Consider the following 19,203-nt stretch of genomic DNA (forward strand, 5'->3'; position numbering starts at 1 on the left):
TGGGCTTTTAGATTAGAGCAAAATGTAATGGCTAGTAGATTTTGCATGCTCCAGCCCCATAGGCGACTGATTGGGGGGGGGGGGAGCGCTGAGGCATCAGTGTGGTCTCCCCAAAGCTGGGGGGGAGCCCTGAGCTTTGGGGACTGGATCCAGGCAAGCTGGGTGGGGGGGCAGCATTCGGTCCCCATGCCTTAGGTTCCCCACCCCGTTGTAGACATTTAAATAATCGCTTTGAAGGGAATAGATTTACCCCGACCCCCCAATGATAGATACTCTGCTTTGTTTGAAATGGTGGTGTGTGAAGCACATCTATATAAATAAGAAATGTTGGTAGCTCCTCACTTGGGATTTGATGGAATTACAGTAGTTTCAGACCAAGTCTGCCATCTACTGTCAACATTAAATTGCAGCAAACTATTATGGAAAACTCTTACAAAAATAATTGCTTTGCTCCTTTTGTTTAATTCTCTTAGAGCTACATTTATGTATGAGCAGTTTCCAGAACTTATGAATATGCTTTGGACTCGAATGTTGAAAGATAATAAAAAGAACTGGAGGAGAGTTTATAAGGTGTGTGCATATAAAAGACATTTTTAGGATGTTATTACTCTTACTGTGTATTGAAGAACAAACACTAAGGTATTAATTTTAGTTTTGTATCTTGATGCACTGTTGTGCATGTATGTATTCAACTATGCTATATTTGCATGATCAAGAAACCATAGTTGCAATAAACTTTTGTTTTTTCCTGTCGGATATTACTATTAGCTCTGTTATAAAAGTCAAATTTGTTCTGCAGTACAGAGCTTTCTAAAAACAATAGGGGGGTATGTATAATGCTGCTTAATTAATATAGCAATCTTATTTTATTGTTGAACAAGTGTGTAACAGAATAACATCTACAGTCTGTATTTCAAAAGAAATATAATTTTCATTTATGCCCTTCACTAAAAAATTCTTTTTCAAATTCTTTTAAAGCATTCTAACAGATATTGTGTCTAGCTAGAACAACTTGGAAATAATTTTATTTTAACAGTTTAAAAGTTAATGCGCATCAGCATTCTGCCTCCAAAACAAACCAAATTACCTCACTAATTTTGAAGTTTATATTTTATTTGCCTTTTGTCTTATTGGGGGAGAGAACTTCAACTGGTTTTCAGTGCTTTCTTGGCTTTGGATAACTTGTATAGAGTAGATTAACTTTTTCCTTAATATTGTTATGCTGTACTTCCAATGTAACCAAAAAACGAAATACGAGAGAGAGTGTGTGTGTGTGTGTGTGTGTGTGTGTGTGTGTGTTGAAAGAAGGGTGGGTATAGCACATAAAATATTTAAATTTTAAGGTTTAGATCCTATTGTCTCCTGTTTGAGCCTCAGATTATAACAAAAATAATTCTAAGGCGCACACTGTTTTCTTGGGGTGCTCAATTCTTTGTACTAGTAGTAATTGTTTTCCCTGAAGTATAGGGTAAATATTTCGTACTACTTAATGTTTTAAAGACTACTTGGAATTAGCTATCAGGTTTAAATATATGGCATTTTGAATATGCGCTTTACTGGTAGACTCTGCTTCATAAAGGACTCTAGCTAGATGGAATTTACTGAGGTTTAGGAAGTTTACAATTTTAAATACTTTTTCAACTTTTACAATTTTTTTGTCCTGAAGTTTCCTTTCAGTTTACTCCAGAATAGTGTTATATGTGAACACATTCCTGTAGAGAGTAATATAAATAAGTTACCATAAAAATTACTTTTAAATAAAAAAAACATTGGGGGATTGAAGGAAGGGTGTGGTTTTTTAAAAAAACAGGGTTAATTTGCTTTTTAAATTACCATAATCATCTTTTTCTTATGAAGATTTATTTGCTTGGAGAATTGGTTAGTATTAAATCATCACTGTCTACTTTGTTTTTACTGAACAAATGCAATTTAAATTTTCTTGTGATACTTAAAAGGGAAGAAAAAAAGAGAATCTGATGAATGGCAAATCAATATAATAGTTATTTAAAAGGGGAATAAATTTTGCTGTTGTCTAATTTTTGGATTTTAGGGTTTAGTTTTTTTATTGCATTTAAGAAAAATTCGGATAGAGCTTTTGTTCATGCAATCATTCTAATGTGCTTTGTATTTTTATAGTCTTTGCTGCTCCTAGCTTACCTCATAAGGAATGGATCAGAGCGTGTTGTTACGAGTGCCAGAGAACACATTTATGATTTGCGCTCCCTGGAAAATTACCACTTTGTAGGTGAGCAATAGAAAAATCTTATAAGCAAATTAAAACAGTAGTTGGAGTTGTCAGTCACCTGAACCAGCTTAGAAGCTTCCCTGCTCTAATTAGAATGTGACTGTTGCCGGTTGTGTGAAGAGTGCAGAATCCAAGATGTGGGACCCTAGAGTATTAATTAGTGAAGACAAGAACTTGCAGAAAAGACTGGCTAATAACAACAGAACCAACACAACATGAGTGTTCGGGTTTATATTAAAATATGCACTAGAGACTGGTCCCCTGTGGTGTCCATAAAGGAATAGCTTTAATCATATGGGAAGAAAAGGTTAGGGCTCCAAAACACACACATCTGTTTGAAGCTGGGTTTTTTTCCCTCCCACCAAATAATATTTACAGTGCAAAGCCAGCAAGGCCAATGTGTGTATTGAATGTGAAAGAGGCTGGAGAGAGAAGCAAATTTTAGTTTTTAGCTGAAAGCACTTTAAAAATTCAGTTTTGAAGCGAGACCGAATTCTAGCAATTAGTGTTTAAAAAACTGCACTAAAAAAAAAAAACCCCTGGTGCTGCTGCTTAAAATGGGAATAAAATAGGAGTGAAGAGAATAGTTTAAATCTGTCTACTTCTTACTCAAACTTATTGCTGTTCCGTTAAAGACTAATGTTAGACTTTTCTAAATAAAAATGGCACTTAATCAAAATAATGCATTCTTTAGTTTAGGATGAAATTTCAATTGAAATAAAGTATTTTTGACCTCCTATTTTAGACAGGTTCAGTGCACTTTGGGTTTTTCTCATTGTTGTTTATTTTATAACTTTTACTGTGCTAGCTTGACAACGCTCAGTACTAACTACTGGTTCTGAATTTCCCTCCACTTTGCCAATAAGTACAGATGAGAATGGTAAAGACCAAGGTATAAACATACGCCAGAAGGTGAAAGAAATGGTGGAGTTTGCCCAGGATGATGATCGACTTCGTGAGGAGAGAAAAAAGGCAAAGAAGAACAAAGACAAATACATCGGGGTTTCTTCTGACAGCGTTGGAGGGTTCAGATATGGTGAGTAGAGTGCTTTGTTGGTCAGGTAGATGAGAGCAATTTGCATCCAGTGATTTGGGTTAGATGTACTGCAAGGAGCAAGTAATTACAAAATAGTAGTGTTTGAGCAGATCCTAGACAGCTAATAAATGCTCATATCCTTCTGGTACATCTCAATAGAAATGAAATATTTCCAAAATGTATTGGTGGCAGCTTCATTTAAAATCCCCATTTAGTTAATTTATTGTATGGCTTATGGTGATCCCCTGAATCCAATACTTAACTGATCTAGGTGAAAATTGGCATATATTTTGCCACAGTAGAAGTCTAATGGACAGTAGGAATGTGAATATGTAGCCATTTACACGATATACAGTTACATGCTCCCATCCCACACTGCCTCTCTACCGGAGGCAAGGAGGGGGAGCTGGTATGCGTGGAATGCCAGCTCCTACGGAGCCGCCCCCTCCCCTCCCGCCTTGTACAAGGAAGCCGGGGAGGGGGCGGGGGAAAGCAGCAGACAGTGGTCATGGAGAGCTCACCCTCTGGCCCCACTACTGCCTCTGATGCTGGTGGCATGCAGAGAGCCAGATTTTTAAGCTGGTGCTCTGCATGTACGGTCTCCTCCCCCTGCCTCTGATACAGAGGCAGCAAGGGGGGGCAGGCAGGAGCCAGTGCACATTCCCCCACGTGTCCACTCCCATGGAGCTACCTGCCCTCCTCCCCTGATAATGCTGCCTTGCACAGAGGCGGAGGGCGGGGAAGCAGGTGGAATGCAGTGCTGGCATGGATCCAGCTTAAAAGCTGGCTCCTCAAGAGCACCATCTTCCACCTGCTCCCCCACATGTAAATGTGTGATCACTAGGGATTTCAGTGACTAGTCGCTTCCCCCCCCCCCCTTCTCCCCAGCCGCCTCTAGTAGAAGCAGCAGGCAGCAAGGGTGGGAGCAGGAGGTGGAAAGAGCTGGCTTAAAAGCATAGTTTCCGCAGGGGGAGTGGAGGAGACCAGACCTGAACCGGGAATCAGCTGATTCCCAACTAGCATCCAGTTCCAGGCTCTGCAACTCTGCTTTTGAAATGTAGTAAGAGCTGTTTCCCAGCTGGCACCGGGTTCCCCCTCTTTCCCTCCCCCTGCTGCTCTTAGCCCTTTAAATATGTTAGGAGCCTCTGAAATCAGAAGCTCAGTGGGGTGGGGGAGGGACCCTTAGCAAGGAAGGGGGGGGGGGACCCTTAGCAAGTGGACAGTCAGCTGTCCCAGCTCAAACTGGGTCTCCCCTGCTGTGGCTGTCGCTTTTAAATGTATTAACTGCTGGGACTGGGAATTAATCCTGCTGTGGCTCCCCTGCTTATCGACTAGTCGATGGAAAATCCATCAAATTATTGATTAAACTATATTTAACATCCCTAGTAACTGCTGAAACTTATAGCAGTTACACATTTACAAAATTTACACATTTTAACATCCCTAATGGAAAGTTTAAGCAAATAAAACAAGGCATTTTGAAAATACAGGGCTTCCAGAAGTAGGTTTTTTAATTATTATTTTTTAAGAAGATTGTGAATACTTTTTCATGTCTTCATAGCTGAATATTGGATTGACCTAGACATCCTGCTCTGGTCTCGAGCTGACCTCGCTGAGTGCTTTTCATTTATGTAGTGGGGTGGTGAGTGTGTGGTTGAAGTAAAACAATGTGTACCTTATGGTACGCAAGCAGACTTGTAGCAACCAACATGTAGCATTACCTGGATACTTGGAATACAAGCCTAGACTACACATGTATTTTGATATTCACATCAGGTCAGTGTGTTCTTGTTAATGGGGGTGTGGTGCTGCTTGCTGATCTACGTCTCCAGTGGAATTCAGGGTTTTGCATCTGGTCTGTAATTTTTCATTGCATGCGTTGATCTGCAGCTCCTATGTGCTCCTAAGGAGCATGCTTCCCAGCGTCAGCACCAAACTCACGTTGCCTTGACACACTAGGAAACTTGCAGCTGAATATGCGTTGTACTGCTGTATTGCTCCCACCAGGCCCGCTGTGCCTTGCAAAACTGAAGGCAGGTCACCCTTTCAGTGTTTTAAAGGATGCTTGGGGAGCTTAAAAGAACCTTGGCTGAGCAGCAGCTGCTATTGATACTTAGAAAACTATGAATTTAAAAGGTGTGTGTGTTGGGGGGCGGGGGGGTGCTAGCTTTGTCTCTAATCAGTTTGTAAGGATAGTCTAAGATTTAAATGCATAAGTCTGGTCTAGAAATGCCACTAAGTTCACATGACCATTCATAGCTCTGCCTCTTTCCTGTACAAGAGGCCCTGCAGAGTCTGTTATAGCCTGGAAAGTTGCCTTTTGCATGAGCGGTTATCTAAAATCTAGCTTGTTAGAATTCACATTGCTTAGGGGTGTTAACTGGAAACTGGTTAACAGGCGGTCTGGCCAGGCTGGAGTGGCCACCAGCTTTCAGGATACTAGTTAACTTCTTAACTGGGATTTTATATCCCCTAAGGGTTTGCCTATGATTTAGGCATTGATATAGCTCACACCTGGCCTTTTTTGCCATACTTTGAATTGTGATAATGTGAATGTTCCCCTTTCCTAAATGCATTCACGCAAGAGTAATTCTGACTCAGTGTTTCTCAAAGTGGGGCATGGGCCCAGTTTGGGCAAGCCGCTAGCAGGCCCACACCACTTGAGAGAAACAAAGGGTCCGGAGCCACAAGAAGCAGCAGCCTGGGCTGCTCCATTTCCCTGGCGCCCTTTGGCTGGAAACAGTGAAGTGGAGCCAATGGGAACTGCAAAGCTTCATGGCTGCAGACCCTTTTGGTAAACAAAGCAGCACGGTCCCACCAGTGACTTTCCCAACCCAAGCCTGCGGCCCACTTTGAGAAACACTGTCTATGCAAGCAGTGCCACTGAATGCTGTGGGACTGGGCACATGCTTCGTTTGCCATGCTGAATTCGGTGACATGACTGGTGTGCGTGAATATTTGCAGGATTGAGGCTTTAGTGGGCATGCAGCGACTTTTCTACTTTTTAGGAGGATTGGACATTGTTCTCTCCAGAGTTTGAGACCCCTCTGTCAGCCTTGCTAGGGTGATCACTCCTATGCAGTGTAAGGCACTTCTCTTTGCACCACGCCACCCTGGACCTCCTCCATTCTCCCCTCCCCAGTGAGAAACAGGGGTCTCAGCATGCATCTAAATATGCATCTCTTCGGTGTAGTCCAACGTGTTGCATCCAAACCATCATTCTGCTCATCTCCTCCCTGGCATTACTAGAGATCAGGATGATTTTCCCCTAAGGGGCAAGTCCAGCCCTTGTGCTCGCAACTTCTGAGCGCTCCTGTGTAGTGTGACTTGTGGATTTCATGGAGACTTGCTCTGCATAATCCACTGTGTGCATAAGCCTCCTCACCATTGTGGGTTCATGGAAGTGCCGGTGGGCTAACTGTCTCCATAGCAGAGGCAAGGATTTCCTCCCTTTTCCACCACCCAAATAAGTTATGTAGATAGGAAGTTCCCCCATGCTGTAGGATAATATATATTCCTTTGGACTTATGCTACCTGCTGGAGACTCTGGTAAACCCCTTGTCTTGTAGAACACTCATGGGCCTGGCACTGGACTTTCTTCATAGTTGTCTCTTATCTTTCTGTCTGGGTTAGCTCTTGTTTATTTCTCTCCAAAGAGAACCCCAAACCCCATATGATCAGTGGAAAATTGAATTCCTTCTCCATATTCTCTTCAGCTCTTTTCATCAGACTTCCAAATCTGAACCCATGTCGTCTCATTAAAATGTATTTGTTTTTATACTAAAGGATCTATAATTAGCATCACTTCATTTATCACTATGTTGAAATGTTTACAAGCATTTGCATAAGCTTAAAATGCCAGCACAGAGAGACCCCTTCAGGCTGCAACTTTACATCTAGAGCCAGGTCTTCCAGTTAGAAAGGAATAGTCTGTTACATAGAAAATTGATTTTTTTTGCAGGGATCCCATAGGATTTTGTGTGGGAAATAGTTTTAAGATTGGTTTTGCTTTTCTAAAGTATCTAAAATATATCAGTTTGGGTTATTTTGTTTGTTTAAAAAACATGAACAGGTCATTTTAATCAAACTAGCCCATGTTTTTTTAACAGTGCTGTTAGGCATCACAGTTCTGGAAATTTAGATAAGCTTTATATTGGGAAACATTTTTTTTAATACCCACATACAACCCGTTTTTTTGTTGTTGTCTTAGTCTACGTTTTGGTACAACAGGCCAGGTTTTTAAGGTGCTTATCAGCATTTAGAATGCTTATAACTCATAAGGAAACATGATGTACTTTGAAATACAGAAAAATTGCACATTCAGTGTACATTGATGTACTCCCTAGCACTTTCTCTGCTTCCTGCGATGGAGAGCACTATTGATTACTTGATTTAGTAGACACTTAAGCCAGGTCTTCACTAGACCCAGCAGCTTGGCTTAAGATACGCAACTCTAGCCACACACAACACATAGCTGGAGTCAGTTTACCTTAAGCCAAGCTTGGCGGCATCCTCATAGCAAGAGACCGACAGGAGCAAATATTTCTGTCCGCTTCCTTTACTCCTTGCAAGAGTATTAGACACCAGCAGGGGTGCCCTCTGAGTTTGATTTAACAAATCTTAACGACGCTTGCTAAGTTGAACTCTGGAAGATTTATCTGCAGCAGCAGTAGAGTTCTGCGGAGTGAAGATCTGGCCTTGAGCACTTTTTAAATGTAATCTAGATACATATACAATGGAGAAAAGAATACAGGCAGCTGGAGACTAGCATTTAGCCGTTTGATCAGAAGGAATATTTGCACTTGTCCAGATTCTGTATTGTACAAAAACTAACACGGTGAATCATTTTGACTGATTTAAGCATTTAATTTGCCCTCAATCTTAATTCACTTCATCTTTTAATTTTTCCAGTTTTTCCACATTTTCTTTTCCAGGGTAGGCCTTGTGGTTTTTATTTTTGCATGTGTAATTCAGCTTGCAAGAAGCAAACTTAGATTCAGTTGGACCTTTCATATTCCTAGATCTTAGTCATTGTCTGTAGATTTAAAACTGCTTTAATTGTGGGTGACATTTGCATTTTTAAAATATCTGATAAAACTTAAGAGTTCCCAAGGGTGCTAGTTCCATTTCACTCAGGTAAGGCAATAAAAGTAGGCTGGTCAATGTCTCTTTTCTAATTCTCATGCATTATTTCTTGAGCACTATGACCAACATGTTTAAATTTAAACACTCAAGTACAAATTTAGGTACTCCGTAAGTGGCTTAATATTTCAAGTACCCAAACACCTAACCATTGAAAAGTAAGCCACTTATTGGGTGTTTGATAATTTTAGCCAGTCGTATTGTTTCAGATTCCAACAATGCAGGGTTTTTTTTTCGTGAAAATTCCTTTTTAAAACTTAATTTAGAAAATTAATATTTTAAAATTTGTTAAGATGTGTACATAAACTGACTGCAGGTAATTGAGGCAAAGCTATCATCTATTTTCTAAATTAATGAGCAGCTAGTTGGAGTTCTTGATTCTCAAAATTCAGAAACAAATGTATTTTGCTGCTAATTCTTGATGGCACTGTAATGTTGAGAAATGAAAGCTCTGATTGGCTGTTGAAAAGGTAAGTTGTTGTACTTAATGGTTTCTGAAACTTGTTTTGAAGGATTTTTAACAGGCGTGGATGCAAGAAATGTTACTGTATGTTTTCATACTACTCTGCTTTGGTTTTTGGTACTGTGTATTCATGAGCTTTTAAAATGTATAAAATCTTTGAAAGATTTACTACTTAGTGTGGCAAATTGACCAGGAATACAATATTGCACATTAAGTGGCCATTATAAAAATGTCATGTTTGAGTTCTGATAAGGTGCTTCCACAGTCTGAGTTGATTGTCTTATGCTTCTCCTCCAGCAGGATCTAACAATATCCTGATGTGCTGTGCTGTGCAGTGCATTGAGGTTGGATAGTTGTCATAAACAAAAGCCTTCGAATCTGCATTCCTGCCATTTAATGATTGGCATGACATGCTGTGCCTTGCTGTAATAGTGTTGATTTAGCACTGTTGGAGCTTTCAGTTTGCCTTGAAAACTCATATGGTAACATTTTTTGTGGGGATGGAGGCTTTTTTGCATTTATCAGTATTTCTTATGTCTTAACAAATTATATAGGTGAAAGATATGATCCTGAGCCCAAGTCCAAATGGGATGAAGAATGGGATAAAAACAAGGGTGCTTTTCCATTCAGCGATAAACTAGGTGAACTGAGTGACAAAATTGGAAGCACAATTGATGATACCATTAGCAAGTTCCGGAGGAAAGATAGAGAGGACTCTCCTGAAAGATGCAGGTACTTTTCCTATGTTAAAATAGCTGCATCTCTTTTGACTAGTCGCTGTTATTGTAAGGCTTATGAGGTGTCTGTAGTGTTTTGCTACGTTTTCACCTCTGACTGGAAATACATTTTTGGGCCTGTCAACTGTGACCCCCATTATCCTGCTCTGTTGGTCCTGGAGGGCCATGTAACTGGTATCTGCAACCCCCAGAAATAAGGAAGTTCTTTGGGCAGTGTAGAGCAACATAAAAGTCCTGGCCCTGCACCTACTTCCTTGGGGGGGGGGGAGGGGGGCGCTCTGGAAAATGAGGGTGTCTGGCCAAAGTACACTGAGCTCTTAGCTATCCTCTGCAGTAAGATGATAAAACTGAGGAGTTTGTGGCTGAAGCATGAACTCTAAATGCATGCTTCAACAGGTGTATTAAATTTTATTATTGGGAGATCAAACCTGTTCTAAATGATCTTAAATTGCTATAAAGAAAATGCTCATTGAAATACACATCCTAAAACTGTAAGAATTGTAATGCATTTTGCATTTACATGTTAGTGTTTTTTCACAATACTATGTATAAATATTTGAATACCAAATAATGCAGTAGGGAAATGAAATACTAATGGTGACACTTTTCAAAACAGGGCAATATGGCCTTCCCACTAGGACATTAATAAATCATAAAACTGGTACTCTGTGCACACATCAGGGTTCCTCTTAGAACTTATTATCAATAGACTGCAAAGAGAAAAGGATCAGAAGAAACACAAACAAACTTCAGATTGAACAATAATGGTACACTGATTTAAGCTTTTTGTCCCTTTCCTTCAAAAGCAAGTTTTCACGTGAGAACATCCATAAAGCTCCTTAGCCATATTTCAAATAGAAAATTAACAATGGATAAGTATTTACCTGGATATTTCCCTCGTGTTGCATTGTGCTTTTATGGTTCTTCCTCGCACTACTGCTTATCCCTGGATGGAACTTCAGTTCCTCCTGTCCCAAGCAAGTCTCTATCTCTCCCCCCACCTTTCGGTCCCTCCTCTCCTTCCCAACAAAACCTTTCCTTTCCTCTGTCTTTCTTGCTTACTGTTGATTTCCTGCTGTACCCACTGTTTTTTAATTTTCTGCACTAACCAATTCTCTAATTTAATGGTCTGCTCTTTCATACCTCATAGTTATTACATCTTGCATCTTTATTTGTTCTCATTGCTTAACTTAGGGACAATGTTTTTGATTTGCCATAAAAGTGTGGCATTATTAAGTACTAAGATCAGTTTTAAACAAGGGGTAAAAATTGGAAATTGTGCTACATACACACATACACTTCCAAATAGTAGGCAAGGTGAGGTGGTGCCATCTAAGTCCCACACTGCATAAGAATTCCGACTTCTGCCAGTCCGCCATGGCTCTAAAACTGCACAGCAAGCCATCCAAAAGTATCCTCGCCTCAACACACAGTGGAGCCTAGTTTGAAAGATGTTACTTGGGCAGTGGGAGTTGAAACAAATGGAAGTTTTGTCTGCAGGAGAAGCAAAGTCCTTAGGGCGGGTCCATATTCTCACAGGAATCTCATGATGGTAATGTGTAATACAAACCCAATAAATCATATTGATAGCTATACTCCTAGAATAGTGGCACCAATTTTTATCCTTTTGTAACCCTCTAATTGAATACTTCAGGTGCAGGTTCTACATAAATATTTAATATCTAAGCACTGGTGACTGGATTTAGTAATAATGCATGACTTAAATAAAAACAAATCCCACATTGCCCAGAAAGATATTTTGAACAATGTATGCAATAGATACCATATTGGTACCCTTTTTACCCTCCTGAGTTCTTGGAAATAACCTAAATCAGTGTTTTTTCAATCGGGGTCCACATAATTCTGGGGGTATGCAGAGATCTTCCCATTATTACCCCTTGTTTAAAACTCATCTACATTTTTGCCTACTTTTACAACAGGCTGCATAAAAAGCACTAGCAAAGCCAAAACAGGTTGGATCTCTGTGGTCTGGCACCCTCAGGACCTGACTGGTCCTGAATGAGGGAGTTTGCTGGACCAGGAGGAAGTTAATTCTGGCGCCTCTGCTGATGGACTCCAGGCTTTCTGGGGACTGTCAGCAAATCCAACTGGGCTCCCCTCTGGGCCCCTGGTCCAGGTCTGCTGCCAGCCTCAGCCACCAGTCCAGATCTCTTCCTAGCCACTAGCCAGGTGCCAGGCACCCCTGCCGTCTCCCCTCGCCCCCAAACCACCGGCTACCCAGCTGCCAGGGCTCTTTGATCCAAAGTCTCTCTTGTCCAGCAACATCTGTGGTTCTGCCATATCACAGATGTTGGTGGACCAGAGAGGTTCATCCTGTACCAACTAAAATTTCATATAAACAATGATTTGTTTATACTGCTCTATGTACAGAACTAGGCACTGATATGCAAGTACAGCATTGATGTATTTCTAATTACCTGGTAAAAACAAAAAAGCATTTCAGTAGAAGTGTGCTGTGCCACCTTTTTGTAGTTTTATGTCTGATCTTACAATCAAGCACTTTTTAAGTGAAGTGAAACTGAAGTATAGGCAAGACCAGTCGGGCTCCTGAGCAGGGTTCAGTAATCTTAGGACAGTGGGTCTCAGCCTTTCCAATCATAGAAGTGGAAGGCTAGACGGGACCTTGAAGTTGTTCAGTCCAGTGTCCTGCACTGTGGCAGGGTCAAATAAACTGTACAGTCTAACCTATTATTTAAAATCTCTGACTTGGGGATTCCGCAATCTCCTATGGAAGCGTATTCCAGATCTTAGCTACCCTTATAATTCAGGTTCTTGTAATAGTTATATCTCTTTTGCAGCAGATGAAACCCTTTATTTGGGGTCCTGCCTTCAGTGGACATGGAAAACATTTGATCATTATCCTCTTTATAACAGCCCGGCATGTATTTGAAAACTCTAATCAGGTCCCCCTCCTCCTCCTCTCTTCCCCCTCTTCTCTCAAAACTAAACATGCCCGTTTCTAACCTTTCCTTATAGATCAGGTTTTCTAACCCTTTTATGTTGCTGTCCTCTGTATTCTCTCTCCAATTTGTCTGTCTCTTTTTCCAAAACGTGTTGCCCGGAACTGGATGCAGTACTCCAATTGAGTACTAAACTTCAGTTAGTCTATAAGGTGCCACAGGACTCCTCGTCGCTTTTACTCCAATTGAGGCATTGTTGACTAAGTGGAGCCAGAACAGGGCTCTCCCATGTCTGACATACAATCCGATTAATGCATCCCAGAATATCACCTTTTGTTGCAGCTGCATCATGTTGTTTGTTCATTCAATTTGTGAGCTATTGTATCCCCCAGTTCCTCTTCAGTAATACTATCACCTAAACAAATTCACTTATAAACCTATGTTCTCCACTGTTTATTCAGGGTGCAGTAATGTAGAATTAATATACTATTTTTGCTCTGAAAAGTGACTACGTAAGAGGTACTGCTTCAGTCCATAGATTTTTCTCTGTGTTCAGTCTTAACTGTTGACTTTGGTGATTAAAGCCTAGGGTTTTTTTTGTTGTTTTTTTTTACACCTGTTACCACTGCAAAGTGAATACTGCTCTGGAAGGATGAAAACACACTCTCCATCTAGCTAGCATCTTGTCATTAGGATGCTTCCCAGAATTCAATCACTATCTTTATATTTTTTTGATGCATGAACTAGCAGATCCCAACTTGACTTCCTTTTTCTAACTAGACCTGGAATCTGGATTCTTTACTTATGCTGAACACACTTGATCTAAGTATTGAGATAAATATGTAACCCCAGCATGACTTTTTTCAGAGCAGAACTACACTTAAGGTATGGACAGCTGTTTGTGGAGAAACTGAGCCTACGGTTTAAAAGGTGAACCATAGAAGGAAAACATTCCCGTCTCACCAAATTGTGTTTCTTTCCCAAGTTATCAGTACTGCATGGCTACATTGAAATGGTAGAAGAGCAGGGAATTCAGAAAGCAGTCGCTAAAAAAAGCCACTGGTTTTCCTGTTCGTTAGTATTCCCCCGAATCTTACACTAATGATTCAAGCTTAATTCCTGTCTCCTCATTTCTTTGCACTCCATTAATGGTGATCCCATCCTTATGCAAAGAAGCAGTATTTTCCAAATTTATCTGCAGGTACTTTCATATTTCTGTAAAACAATTTAATATCAAACAGGAATTCTTGAACTCAGTCCAATTCTATTCCTCTCCAATATTCTAAAAAGCTAGTGTAGGCAGCAGATGGCAAAGGGAAACAAAACTGTATTGGTCTTCTATAAAACCATAAGTGGTACTCTTTGCTAAAGGTGACCTTGGTTCAAAAAGTGGTAATCCTTCTTTGCGGACTAACTAGATTCTGGGGAAGGCAGTTTGAGGTAGTTTGCCTAAACCTAAAGGACAGGGAAACATTTTCACTCCTTCAGTAAAGCAAAGGAATAGACTACAGACTAGAATTCAGCTCCTGGCTGTTATATGAACATGCATTGCTCATGGGGACCGTATTTTTAATGATTCAGTACAATACTAGATGAAACTCTTAACATTCACAATGCAGTTCTCACATGAAGCAGTGCCATTTTATAGGGATTTATTCTGTACATAGTAAACACACTTAAAAGGAACATTAATCTATAATGTTTCATTGCTGTTAATGCGACCATCAAAGAAAAATCAAAATGAATCTCCTGAGACATTCAGTGGGAAGCAGTGCAGTTTATTATAGAAAATTGGGCACTGTAATATTTGATGTCCTACATTTCATTGTATATATTTAACCTCTGGAAAGCTTTCAAATATAATAAATGCAGCCACCTAAAGGTTGTTTCTCTAATGCTGTGGATTTTGGAGATCAGTTCACCACTCAAACCCTTTTTATTTTTAAAGTCAGAATTTCTGGTTGTGCAGCAGGTAAGATGGTGTAGATCATTAAAAGGTCATCTATGTCTTACTCTTGAGCAAGTAAGATTATCCTTATTACATTCCTCTGAAGCTCATGTTACACTATAACACGGACATTCATTGGAAGTGCACATTTTGTTAGGATATGTGACCGAACCTGACACTTATTAATCTCCTTCTCAGTTTCCCCACAACACATGCACACGTTGGGTACTAGAGACTGCCCTGAGGTGGTTAACAATAGTAATTGTAAGCTGCAGGGGGTAACCGAGTTAGTCTGTACATGATAAACTTAAAAAACAACTAATGGTCTGATAGCACTTTAAAGACTAACAAAACATGTAGATGGTATCATGAGCTTTTATGGGCACAGCCTTCCACGAAAGCTCATGATACCATCTACATGTTTTGTTAAAGTGCTACCAGACCATTTGTTGTTTTTTAAACGAATGGTCAGGTAGCACTTAAAGACTAACAGAACATGTAGATGGTACCATGAGATTCTACATAGACAAACAACCATTGTCACCTTCATTGTTTGGTAGGTTGATAATGACCCAGCCATCCAGTATTACCTAAAGGGCCCAATGAGGGTTGGAGACTTGTGCTAAGCACTGCATGAACATGCCATGTAAGGCCCTGCCCCAAAGGAGCTTACAGTTAGGGTGACTAAATGCTTATTACATTAGTGAGCTTGCCAGTCATCTCACTTGGATTAAAATCTTGACCTCACACCTGGAAATGAAAGTAGTGGTCTGGTCTGGTCTCATTTGTGCATAGTGCTCATAGTACTCTAGGCTCAGAGGGCTGAGTAGGATTGCCAGGTGTCTGGTATTTTAGCCTCCTGTCCAGTTAAAAAAAAAAATTCAGAGAATACCGGACACCTGAGATGTCTGGTATTTTCTGAATTTTTCCCCGGCCAGGAGGCAAAAATGCCAGGCACCTGGCAACCCTACTCAGCTCCTCCTCCCCCCCCCCCTCCCCGACACTCCCAGCTCCCCAACCCCATGCTTACCTGGTTCCCCAAGGCTGCTGGCACAAAATAGCAATGCTTCCCCTGGGTCTTAGTGCTCAACCTGTCCCGTTCCAATCCCTGCACTCACTCTTAAAGGGGACATGCTGTTTTAATGCTGTTTTACTTTAAATTTTTTTTGGCTCAACTTTGGTCTCCTCCCCAACCCCCCTTTTTTTCCTCCCTTCAACAGAATTTTTTCCCAGTTTTTTTTTGGGGGAGGGGGGTCCGTATTTTTATTTCAATCATCTGGCAACCCTAGTGCTGAGAGCTGGCACAGGTGAGAGTGGCTACAAGATGAGTTAGGTGCACTGGCAGAGCTGTGTGACAGTCTTGTACCACACTTGCCTGTACGTCTGGCTATAGCTAATGCTGTTAGTCATTGGAATATGAAATGGAAGGTTGAGCATTTATTTTGAATGATCATGAATTGAACCACTTCCAGTGGCAACTAGACAGAATGTTTCCCATTTCCTCTATGTATAGAAAGTAGGCCAAAGTTCCTGCCATCGGTAGAGAGCAAAGGCTATCCTCTATAGCAAATTGTGGTTATTGTCCTGTCCCTACTGACAAAAGGACAGTGCTTGTTCAGTTAGATCTGTTAGAACTTTTCTGCATTATTAAACTATAAAATCCTTCCATTTTTAACTGTGTACCCAGAAGGGAATTGCTATTTCAAATTAGTTTTCAATATATTTAAGCTTTCTCTGTAGCATTTTTCATTATGTACCATTCTGTTGCAAAAGTGAATGATATTTTAAGTGTGGGGTGTTTTTTTTGTTTGGTCACAAGCAAAGTAAGAGTGGAGAATATAATAAATCAGATGAAACATGCATTACGCTGTGGTACACACACATTTCAACTAAAACACATATTTTGAGGCACAACAAAAAGGTGTTTTCTGAGATGGAAAATTTTGGATACAGGGTTGTGCAATACTGTGAAACAATCTTATTAAACTAGGTAACAATTTTCACATACTTTAAAGAAAATAAACTCCCAAATATCTCAAATGGGAAATAGGCTGGAAGTGAGTTTGGCATGCTTGATATCTTACAGACAGCACCTTTCCTTGGTGCACCGTTTCATCTGGACCAGTGAATGACCTGTGGAGCAAGTGTTGAACAAGCCTGCCAACTTCACTCTTTCCAAATCTCCTTAACTGCCTAGACTGCTGTATCAAACCAGTATCTTCATCCCCCAAACATGCACAAAAAAGTCTCTGAAAAATGGGAACAATACTACACTGACTTTCATAAAGTGCAACATACGTGTCAAGTATTATTTTCTCAAATATTAAAAGTTGTGTGACTTTTCCTAAGTCGCAGGCTGTACAGTGTGAATACAAATCAAACTGTGAAAAGGCTGAGAATCAAAATTCTTAAGGCCTGAATCCAGTGTCCATTGAAGTAGATGAAAAGACTCCATTGATTTCCGTGAGCTTTGGATCTTGATTCAATTCTTCCTCACCAAATTTGTACTGATTGTCATTTATATTTCGTTCCAGTGACAGTGATGAAGAAAAGAAAGCAAGAAGAGGTAAATCCCCCAAAGGTGAATTCAAAGATGAAGAGGAGACCGTGACGACCAAACATATTCATATAACACAGGCAACAGAGACCACCACCACTAGACACAAACGCACAGCAAATCCTTCCAAAACCATCGATCTGGGAGCCGCAGCACATTACACGGGCGACAAAGCAAGTCCAGATCAGAATGCTGCAGCTCATACCCCACAATCTACTGTAAAGGTCAGATGTAACTTCCATTCTTCCAACTCTGAAAACATCTTTTTTTCTTTTAAGGACAAGAGAACTCTGAATTACGTAAATTATAAATCAGCCTCAAAAGTAACTCTTTTCCTGGAAATTACAAGGGTTGAATTTTCAATGTCTTCAGACCCTAAAATTGGACCTAAAATAAATATCCCTTTATAGTGCCAGCTCTACACACATTTAGAATGGACAGTCTCCGGTAGGTAGATGTAGGGATTTTGAGCAGAGTAGCTGTCATTTCTCTTTATATGTATTGCAAAATAGCTGAAGGGGAGAATTTAAGGTGTTTTTTTTTTTTTAATTTCCAAATGTCTGGTATTTCAAACATTAGCATTATATACAATACTTTTGATTTTTTTTTTTTAGCTGTTCTGGTTTAAAAACACTACAGTAAGCCATATATAGCTATCAAAGCTCTCAAAATACATAATTTGTATTTATTACCAGCCTGAATTAGCTCCTAAATTGTTTGGACATCTCTAAGGAGAAAAAGTGTTTGTGACAAGATTTTTTTTTTTTTTACTTGCCCCTGCCTCGGTAGCCATATTATATGTTACTATTGTCAAGTTCATCAGTCTCTGTTAAGAATTAGAAAAAGTCTAGAGACGATGTTTGAATTACAGAAATAATTTTCGGAACAAGTTTGTGACCCAACCATAGCTCGCTTTTTGCTGTATACATAGGCAAAGGGGGGAGAGCCTTTAATAACATGGTCGGGTTGAAAGCATATTTTACAATGTTTATACATACTGACTTGCTAGTAAAGTGAAGCCTCAAGATTTCCTAGTCCCGTTCCCCCCTTGGATTTTTCCTCAAACGTAATTTCCTTACCGACCCCCATCTGTTTTCTTCCTGCTTTTTAGCTGCTTGTAATTGTGGGCATGCCAGAGTTAGTCAAACAATTATTTGTCAGTCCACAGTCTTTGAATCTTTGTAAGGTTTGCTTACATGCATTGGAAAATATTGGGAAAATGGTCTGTTGACATCTTTTGGAAAGTGGCAAAAACTTTTAGAAGAGCATCTTATCTACCTGTGTATCTTTATATTGTCTATTTTTGTTCTGACACTGACTTGCAAAGTGGCTGTTAATTCCTCTCATCTAGCCTGCTCTTTGTTCCTTATTTGAAATTGTAATCCTCTAAAATTAAACTTTCTTGTTATAAAAATAATTAGTGTCACTGAGACTGCCTCAGGCTGTTAGACACAATGCTCTCAGCATAGATGTGTCGTCTTTGGTTAGGCTCCACAAGAGGTTGTTGCAGAGATTTCTGCTGCAAAGCTGAGGCCGCTCACCCACAAAAAGTAAGACCATGTTTCCCATAGGACTTCTAAATTTCCCCTGTGCTAGTCTTTCATCAAGTTCTCCCTGACAGGCACTATACTGCTCCTATCTGCAAGAAGTCAGAAAATGAATTGGTACTTGTTTCTCAAGTGTATGGGTTCACTTTGGGCTCCCACACAATCCTGGGGGAATTTGGTGTGTGGAAAAGGCTCTGGAGAAAAAAATCTGTTCAAGCTGAGATCAGTGAAATTCAGTCCTAGCTTCCCAGACCTCCCAAAGGGTCAGTCTGCTTTAAGGTGATACTTAACTACCTTTTCTGCATTAGCAGGCAAAGAGGGATCAGAAGCTCTTGATTACTGAGACAGTTCAGCTATGGAATGGGAAGAGAGACTTAGCCTTCATTTAGCCCTAGATACCTGAAAACCCAGCATGGCTGAATTGTCAAGTTGCCGCGCCATCAGAATGGAGTTACTCCATATATCTGAGGCTCAGCCAGCCAGAAGAGTTCCTCTTCGCTTCACAGCCAAATCACAAACAAAACAAATGTCTTAATGCACTCTAGTTCTTGGTATGGAAGTTCTCTTCCACATTGTCTGTTCTCCCCATGTTTTTACTGAGCAGAAC

At 40.2% G+C, this 19,203-nt stretch overlaps 1 protein-coding gene across 1 annotated transcript in view; it reads left to right on the forward strand.

Moving 5' to 3' along the window:
• CLINT1 (clathrin interactor 1) overlaps nucleotides 1–19,203 on the forward strand; it is a 73,767-nt gene that overhangs the window by 37,271 nt on the left and 17,293 nt on the right. Inside the window, exons 3-7 of the mRNA XM_075900630.2 lie at nucleotides 474–570; nucleotides 2,137–2,245; nucleotides 3,117–3,281; nucleotides 9,441–9,618; nucleotides 17,027–17,273. Of these exons, the coding sequence (XP_075756745.2) occupies nucleotides 474–570; nucleotides 2,137–2,245; nucleotides 3,117–3,281; nucleotides 9,441–9,618; nucleotides 17,027–17,273 (796 nt within the window). The remainder of the gene's footprint in view (nucleotides 1–473; nucleotides 571–2,136; nucleotides 2,246–3,116; nucleotides 3,282–9,440; nucleotides 9,619–17,026; nucleotides 17,274–19,203) is intronic.

The sequence above is a fragment of the Pelodiscus sinensis genome, chromosome 16 (genome assembly GCF_052426305.1).
Source record: "Pelodiscus sinensis isolate ZL-2025 chromosome 16, ASM5242630v1, whole genome shotgun sequence".
NCBI lineage: Eukaryota > Metazoa > Chordata > Testudines > Trionychidae > Pelodiscus > Pelodiscus sinensis.